Below are 10,034 nucleotides of genomic sequence, written 5' to 3'. Positions count from 1 at the left end.
ATATTTCAGTTAATACGAATTGAGTAGAATGCAGTGTGTGTTTAAATCATGCTCATTTTCAAACTATGACTCTGAAACAAATGATGTTTTCATATCATATTTGTCATACTTTTAGGCAGTTTGGTATTGAAAATCATTGAAATAGTTACAGTTAAAAAGAAGTTATAAACCAAAATGTTACACATTAGCGAACAAATTTTATATTTTACAAATATTATATTGTGTTTCTAGTCTAGTTTTTTGTGCAATATTTATAGAGAATGTTTTAATAACGAGATACAATAACTTTTAAATTGATTTTATTGCCATGATTCGAAAACCTTGCTTTTTTTTCTGTCAATGAAATAGTTTAGCAAAGAGCAAATCAATATTTTTTTTTTTAATTTTCAAACAAAATCAAGTTCGTGTCTCAAAACTTTTGTTTATTTCTAATGACAAACATATAGATTTTTTTGCACAATTTCAACATATTTTGAAATAGAGGGTTTTAAAACGTTGTTGATATAAAAGAAAAATTAAAAAAAACTAGAAATATAATAATAAAAAACAGATACAAATGACCTTTAAGATATTAAACGCGCTTTAAGTGGCAAACAAGTGGAAACAACACGAATTAAAAAACATTAAACATAAAAAAATAACCAATAACTAAAAGCTTTAAGAAATTGTTGGTAATGTAGAAAATATTAAAATAATATAAATGCCAATAAGCTTAGAAAATCAAAAATAATAAAAATAATGAATGCTTTGATACCAAGCAATTAAAAAGAAAAATTCAAGGTGATTTAACTACAAAAGAATTTAAATAAACTCAAAACAATTAAAACAATTAATAAAAATTACAAAACAAAAATATTTTCATTCATTTATTTATAAAATTGAAAACCGTTACATTTTATTTAAATTGTTAAGATTAAATATTACTAAACGTTCTATTTTAATTCCAGCTTTTTGAAATTGTTTTTTAAATACCCCAAAAATCAGCTTAATACAATCAGAAGACATGTTTTTATATAAAACTGGTTAAATTTGTTAATTTTTTTTTTTTAATTTAAATATTTTTTTTTTTATAAATTTTTTTTTATTGTTAAAACCAAATTGGAAAAAAAACCTTTAACAAAAATTGCGCTGAAACTTGTCTTTTGTTAAAAAAAAATTAAAATTTTTTGTTTTAAAAATTCAACAAAATAATGACTCTACCGGCTTTAAAATCAACAGCCAAAATACAACAACTACATCATAAAAACAACAATAACATTAACAGCAGAAGCAGTAAACAACCACAACATTTTCGTAGTGGATCTTTTAATATGATCAACATGTTTAAGGCAGTTATAAAGCTGCCCATAGTGCTGCTACTGCTGCTGCTACAGCTGACTATGATGATGAGTAGTTACGTTAACGCACAAGGTGAGTAGCTTTTTACACTTGTTTGGAAAACACATACAACATCTTGAAATTGATATTTTTTTATATCTGTTTTCTCTGCTTAATATGAAGACAATCATCATATAAACAAAAAAACATTTAGTCATTGAACAGATTTTGTAAGAAAAATCTTAAAAGTTTTTGTGCCAAATTTTATTAACTTTTAAATAAATTCTGCAGATTTTTTTCTTTAAGCAGTCCCCCATATTATTTACTTATGTATGTATTTATAAAGCTATAAATGTTATGTCAACTGTTGTATATTTTTTTCTCCTTAAGTAAAGTCATCAACCTTATTTATGGTATTTATTTTGTCACAAGAAAATAAAGAAAAAGTAAGAAAAAAAAAATCATGTAAATATTTCTCATCCTTTAATGTTATATCACACTTGGGGACTTTAAGTAAATATATGCATAAATAAATACAGGGTTAAGGGAAGAATGCTATGGAAAAATAATGGATTTTAAAATTATTACGTCATTTATCATACAAACTAAGGTTTAAGGAAAACAAGGCAATTTATTATTAACACTAGTGTGTGTAAATCATTGTCACATTCAAACTATGACACTGAAACAAATGATATTTTCATAATATATTTGTTATACTCCTAGTTAGTTGGGTATTGAAAATCAGCAAAATAGATGCAGTAGAAACGAAGTTATAAACCAAAATGTTAGACAACTTTGAAAAAATTTGATGTTCTGCAAAACACAATTTTTTTTTAAAAAATCCTAAATTCCGGGTAAACTAGAAATAAATGATTGTAATTTAAGTCCGAAATCAAAGACAATTCTTTAAAACTTTTTCTAAAATTTTTAAAAATTTTAAAAAAAAATTAAAGAAATAATGTCGAACGAAGCAAATTTGAAAAAAGAGAGATTTTTTAAGCAATTTTTAAATAAAATTATAAATTTTGTTAGACGTTTAATTAATGATAACTCAAAAAGGGTTAGTCGGATGTTATTAAAATAAACTTAGAAAAGTTGAGATTTTCATAGCCTTTAATCCGTTTATATATTTCGTTTCAATCGGCTTAATGATTTCAGAGTTATAATAACAAATTGAAGCAAAAAATATAATTTTTACATGAAAATAGCAAATTTTTTTGTTTTAAAAAAATCATGAAAAATCGAAAACGTCCGAAATTGTTCAGATTTATTACTTTATCGCAAAGCCACATGTAATAGGAAAAAAATAAGATATCGATCATAATTATCGATTGATTCTTTTCCAATTTATTCACAATTAAGTGAATTCGCTCATTTTCACAAAATTTTAGTTTTTTGTTTGATGTACATAAAATTGAGTAGTTAATGTACTTCTTTTGATTGATTGAATTTTGAAAATATTTTCGCCATGGTATGTACAAATTTTCATACATATATTGCTTTGCAATCGGCTCAGTAGTTTCGGAGTTATAATAACAAATTGAAGCAAAAAATATATTTTTTAAGTGAAAATTTTTTTAATTAATTAATTTTTTTGTTTTAAAAAAATCGTGAAAAATCGAAAACGTCGGAAAGTGTTTAGATTTATTTCCTTATCGTAAAGCCACATTTAATAGGAAAAATATAAGATATCGATCATAAATATCGATTGATTATTTTCGAATTTATTCACATTAAGTGAATTCGCTCATTTTCACAAATTTTTAGTTTTTTGTTTCATATACATAAAATTGAGTAGTCAATGTTCTTCTTTTGATTGATTGAATTTTGAAAATATTTTCGCCATGCTATGTACAAATTTTCATACATGTATTGCGTTGCAATCGGCTCAGTAATTTCGGAGTTATAATAACAAATTGAAGCAAAAAAAATATTTTTTACATGAAAATAGATAATTTTTTGATTTAAAAAAATCATAAAAAATCGAAAACGGCAGAAATTGTTCAGATATATTACTTTATCGCAAAGCCACATGCAATAGGAAAAATAAAGGATATAGATCATAAATATCGATTGCTTATTTTCGAATTTATTCACAGTTAAGTGAATTCGCTCATTTTCACAAATTTTTAGTTTTTTGTTTCATATACATAAAATTGAGTAGTTAATGTTCTTCTTTTGATTGATTGAATTTTGAAAATATTTTCGCCATGCTATGTACAAATTTTCATACATGTATTGCGTTGCAATCGGCTCAGTAATTTCGGAGTTATAATAACAAATTGAAGCAAAAAAAATATTTTTTACATGAAAATAGATAATTTTTTGATTTAAAAAAATCATGAAAAATCGAAAATGGCAGGAATTGTTCAGATTTATTACTTCATCGGAAAGCCACATGTAATAGGATCAAAATGAGATATCGATCATAAAAAGCGATTGATTATTTTCAAATTTATTCGTAATTAAGTGAATTCGCTCATTTTCACAAAATTTTAGTTTTTTGTTTGATATACATAAAATTGAGTAGTTAATGTTCTTCTTTTGATTGATTGAATTTTGAAGACATTTTCGCCATGCTATGTATAAGTTTTCATATATATATTCTGTTTTAATTGGCTCAGTAGTTTCAGAGTTATAATAACAAATTGAAGCAAAAAATATATTTTTTACGTGAAAATAGCAAATTTGTTTGTTTTAAAAAAATCATGTAAAATCGAAAACATCAGAAATTGTTTAGATTTATTACTTTATCGCAAAGCCACATGTAATAGGAAGAAAATAAGATATCGACCATAAAATTCGATGGATTATTTTTGAATTTATTCACAATTAAGTGAATTCGCTCATTTTCACAAATTTTTTGGTTTTTGTTTGATATACATAAAATTGAGTAGTTAATGTTCATCTTTCGATTGATTGAATTTTGAAAACATTTCGCCATGCTATGTACAAATGTTCATATCTATATTACGTTGCAATCGGCTCAGTAGTTTCGGAGTTATAATAACAAATTGAAGAAAAAAAATATTTTTTATGTAAAAATAGCTAATTTTTTTGTTTTAAAAAAATCATGAAAAATCGAAAACGCCAGATATTGTTTAGATTTATTGATTTTTCGCAAAGCCACATGTAATAAGAACAAAATGAGATATCGATCATAAAAATCGATGGATTCTTTTCGAATTTATTCACAATTAAGTGAATTCGCTCATTTTCACAAAATTTTAGTTTTTGTTTGTTATACATGAAATTGAGTAATTAATGTTAAAATTTACCACTATTATTTTATAGTGAATCTAGGGAATCTGTTTTTATATAAAATGATCCGCAATTGGTGCCGGTATTATGTTGGTGGTGGGTATAGAAGACTCAGTATTACACTCTTTTTTACTTGAAATTTGATTTACTGAAATCTTGTGTCTTAACTCTTTGGTTTATTTGAAAACAATTTTTCAATTTCAATTTACTACACTCACGCATTTATTTTTAAATTTCTATAATAATAATTAAGATGTAAAAATTGTACTCCCCCCACCATGTTCAACACATAGCTAGATCTAGAGACTTTGGTTATTATTATTATGTTTAACAACTTTGTTGTACAATGTTTGGCTAAACTACTGCCCTGTACAATTATTTGCTCATGGCAAGCTTGTGCCATAAATAACTTAAAGAAAAAGAAACGAAAAAAAAGAAAACAAAAATCGCAAAAAACAAACAAACATTTTTACAAATAAACAACACAAACTGACATTTTGTTTAAAAGTAGTGGAAGAAAATAAACAATTATATAGAAAAAATAAAGCATGTTTAGTAACAGTACCAACAGCAATTGCATATAACCTAAACAAAAACCAAACAAATAGAGTTGGAAACCTCAAAAAATAGCGCCTAACACTACTTTTGGTTGGTTGGAAAACAACAAAGCATAGAAAAGTCAAATAAACTAAACAAACAAATGGACAATGACAAACAAACAGCTTGATGTCCATCTTTATTTTGCTGTTTGTTTACATTTTGTTACCTCTCTCTGCTAGTGTTTGTAATATTTAATAGAAACCCTATTGTTTTGTAAACAAATTCATTTGTAAAAACAACAACTACTACATACGAATAACTAACAAAACAAACAACTTTGACAGTTTAGAAGTACAAAAAGAAGAAGAAGAAGCATAAATTCGTTTACAAAAAGAACCAGAGATGTTTTGTTTTAGTGCCAAGTTAGCAGAAAACATTGTACATATTGAAAACCAGTAGTTAGTTTAACAAGCGGTTTACCTTAGCGACGTATTTTTTTTACTTGATTTTAGCCAGTCAGTTGTTTGTAATGGTGCCAGTCATCAGTGGTCGTGGTGCTTGTGGTTTTTTGTTTCGCCTTATAATTATTACACTTTAAGATTTTAATCAATAAGGAGAAGCTAGCTAACGAAGGCACACTTTTTGTGCAATTTGTTTTGGCATGTTTTGTAAATGTCAAGTTGCTTTTGAGTTTTTGTTTTGAAAGAGGTAGATTTGGAATATTTTTATAAAAAATTTGAAGAAAACTTTTTGGAATAGAAGGGATTTTAAAATATATAAAGAATATATCAAGTTAGTTTTGTTAATTATAAACAATTATAATACTAAATTAGTCTTATATTTAGAACAGGTCTGAACTATTGCTTCTAAACTAAACTGGATAAATATTTTCAATATACCCGAGGTGATTTTTTGAGAGCCCCTTGTCACCTTCGATAGCTATACACTTACGTTCGAAATTAAAAGCAACAAATTTGTTATAGCTATGTAACGCTTTATTTAAATCTAGATCTTTTTCGATTCTTCTTTTAGAAATGTCAGATTTATTTCAATTATTTAACGATTTTCATTCAAATTTATTAAATTTTGAAGGTAATAATTTTCACAATTATGTATGTTTGAAATCACCATTATTTGTATAAATACTGTAAGTATATGTTAAGTAGCTATCATTCACTTCAATCTGTTCTCTAATCCCAATGTTGTGATTATAGAGAATTATACATAGAGACGAGACACTCGATTTTATCAAAAAACAAAAAGAAATCTTATGTCAGATACAACAACAAAATACATTGACTAAGTGCTGGTTCACATACGTCAAGTTTATTTGCGCAAGTCTTGAGTATGAGAAAGGATAGGAGATTGGAAAGATTTTCCTCTTTTTCTTCCTCTCTCTTCTCTCAAGTAAACTTGCTATGTGTGAATCAGCAGTAACGAGTATTTTGTTGTTGCAAGAGTTAGGTTTTTGACAATTGCGTCTCTTCTCTATGTTATTCTATACTTTCTCTAAATGGGAAGAATTTTATTTAATATGTTTATATGATATAATTTGGAAACGAACATTTTAAGTAAAATCTATTATATTTTAAATTTTTGTCACGCCCACTATGTATAATTTTAAATTTATTTAATATGCAACGATTTTTTTTAATAAAAACAAGCTATCTCAAACTCTATTCAAATTTAAAACAAAAATAGTATTTTTTTAAATTTTTGCCACGCCCACTTTCTAAATTATACAAACCTTCTAAAATTTATATTATTTTATATCAAGTTAGTTCTAAATACGTTTAAATACGATTTGAATTAATATTCACTTGTTTATGTATCGATTATTCGCCCTCTCTACTCACAAAAATTGCTACAACTTTGACAATAAATTTAAGTTGGAGACAGCTTATTTTATTCATTCATATAATTGATGGAACTTTAATAATCTAAGTATTTAAGTAAAAGAAAGCTTATTTAATTCAGAACTTTTTAAAAATATTTTCAAAAAATCATTCAAACAAAAATTTTAATGGAATTGCTTCAATATTAAACAATTATACGCCATTTTTTTAATTTCCATCTCTACTTACAAAAAATACCATTACTTTGACATTTGACAATTGATTTAAGTGGGATAAAGCTTATTTTATTCGGAATATGTTAAGCTTTCAACAAATTTTACAAAAAATACACAAAGAAAACAGATTCGTGATAGCAACCGAATTTATTGTCAATCGAATGATTCTACCTTAGTAATTAAATTTTACAGTTGTGAATACAATATTTTAAAAGAGTCAACAAAAGTTTGGTTGTTTCAACCGAAATTCTTCTTTATCAACTCACTTACTGTTGATGGAACCGAAAAATTCTATATGTGCAACCGAAATATTCGATTGGCAACAAATTCGGTTGCTATCACGAATCTGTTTTCTCTGTGTAGTCATTTCAAATGAACGTTGGAAAATTTAGGCAATAAAACATTTTGAATTTCTCTGCCTGCTCACATAAATTACCACAAAATTGACATTTGCTATTCAATTTAAGTGAGTGACTGTTTATTTTATTCAAAATATGACAAAATTGCAAATGATATATTTAAATAATAGCAATTTTAAACAACAAATTTAATTTAATTGCCAGTAAAGTTGAAAAGGAACAAACATTTTAATTTACTTCCCTATTATAATATTTTATAATTTATTATAACACTGTTATAAATGTATTATAATTTATTATAATACTGTTATAATGTTTTATATATTATTATAATTCTTGTATGCTGCATTATATGTTATTATAATACTGTTATAATATTTTATAATTTATTATAACTATTTAAAAAATTATTATATACTTTTATGCTGCTTTATATTTTATTATAATACTGTTATAAAGTTTTATAATTTATTATAACTCTATTATAATGTTTTATAATTTATATAAATACTGTTATACAGTATTATAATTTATTATAACGCTGTTATAATGTTTTATAATTTATTATAATGCTGTTATAATGTGTTGTAACTCTGTTATAATGTTTTAATCATTTATTATAATGCTGTTGTAATTTGTTATAACTCTGTTATAATTAATTATATTACTGTTATAAAGTACTCTGTTATAATATTTAATAATTTATTATAATGCTGTTATAATGTATTATAATTTATTATAACTCTTTTATAATATTTTATAATTTATTGTAATACTTTTATATATTTTTACAACTCTGTTATAAACTATTATAATTTATTATAACTCTGTTATACTGTATTATAAATTATTATAGTACTGTTATAATGCTTTATAATATTTTTATATTGTTCTCATGGCTTTTTTTTGGTAGCACAGTGTCATTTTATTTTAGCAATAGCTAAACTAACCATTATTTATTAATATTTTCTTTAACCACAATTTGATTTTTATTATTAACAACAAAAACTTTCTTTCTTTTTGTCTAACATTTCACTTGACATTGTTTGACTCTATTATTACAAGACTTTAAGAGGTTTGTTTTCAATGCCACAGAGAGTTTTTATAAAAAAAAATAAAGAAAATGGAAAATAAAATAAAACGCATTGTCTGGTTAACAGGAAAAATTTACAAAAAATTAAAAGTTTTCTTCAAAAAAACTTAACAAATGATCATGATTATTATTGTTATTTTCACACTGATGCTCATGAAAGACTTAATGGCTGAGTACTTTTAAAATTTTGTGAAATAGAAAAAAAAGTATTGTATTTTATATAAAAACGAACTTCTTTTTTTTAAGCAAATTACAAATAACATGCAAACCCACAATTTTTATAAATTTAACAAAAGGAAGCCTGCTGTTCAAATAAAAAAGAAACTTTTCAAAACAGCTGTAATGGCCCGTAAGCTATTAAATATTAAACAAATTAAGTAGAGCATATTTAAATTTTTTCAATTTTTTTATATAAAAATTTACACTAAGGGTGTAAATTTTGCATTTCCTTGGGTTTTATTTAATTAAAAACCAAATCACCATAACAGGTGTCTAAACTTATGTAAGTCTGCTTTACATCAAAAAAGATACATAAATATCAACTCAAATACTTAGCTACAAACTAAACATTAAGTTTTATTACATTTTCTTGTTACTATTTTTTGTTTTTGATTATTGAGGCAAAAACTATCAATAGTGTTATAGTTTTTTTTTTCCAAGCTATTCATATCAAAGTTTTTTTTCTTTTAAACACAACTTTGCACGAGTTTTAAATATGAAACGTGAAAACTACACACATCGCATAAACTGAACAAAAAAAACCATAGAAAAACTAGAAAAACTTGTTGGAAAATTTGTTTATTTACAATTTTTATTACAAATCCACTAGTTTGTGGTATGTACTCGTAAACTGCATTTCAAACGTACTTACAAATACATTTCTGTATACATATTACTAACTTTAACTTGATACTTTTTGTTTTGTTTTTTTTTTTTGTTACAAATCTAAGTCTGTGTTATGCTCTAGAAAAACCATATTAGTATGAGTTTATAGTAACAAAAACAAAAAGTACTTTGCAGAAAAATCTTTTAACTGCTTTAGCTACACAACCCCTTAAACAGATTGAAACAAAAATAAAAAAAAATCATCTAAAATATGTTTGTTTTGCTGCTGCTTTTTTAGAAAATATGAGTCTGTTAAATTTAATTTACTTTTGTTTTTGTTTCATTATTTTTATTATTATTAGTTTTTGCAAATACTAAAGCTGTTAGAGAGCATTTGATTGCTAATGATTATAACAGGTTTTGTGTATAAAATTATAATTATTTCATATCTATAAGATACCAACTTAAAATGTTCAATTCAATATTTGATTGTTCAAAACAAAAGTCTTAAGACACAAACTTTAATGTAAATTCTAATCAAGTAGTGATGAAAATCAAAAGTAAA

The 10,034-nt window shown here is 24.5% G+C and overlaps 1 protein-coding gene across 1 annotated transcript in view; it reads left to right on the top strand.

Moving 5' to 3' along the window:
- The first annotated feature begins 1,153 nt into the window (after nucleotides 1-1,153).
- The window catches only part of LOC135961798 (mucin-2), an 85,242-nt gene continuing 76,361 nt past the window's right edge, over nucleotides 1,154-10,034 (top strand). Inside the window, exon 1 of the mRNA XM_065513392.1 lies at nucleotides 1,154-1,410. Coding sequence (XP_065369464.1) covers nucleotides 1,191-1,410 — 220 coding nt within the window. The 5' untranslated portion in view covers nucleotides 1,154-1,190. The remainder of the gene's footprint in view (nucleotides 1,411-10,034) is intronic.

The sequence above is a fragment of the Calliphora vicina genome, chromosome 5 (genome assembly GCF_958450345.1).
Source record: "Calliphora vicina chromosome 5, idCalVici1.1, whole genome shotgun sequence".
NCBI lineage: Eukaryota > Metazoa > Arthropoda > Insecta > Diptera > Calliphoridae > Calliphora > Calliphora vicina.
Note: the sequence above shows the minus strand (reverse complement) of the source record. Positions and strands in the feature narration are given on the sequence as shown.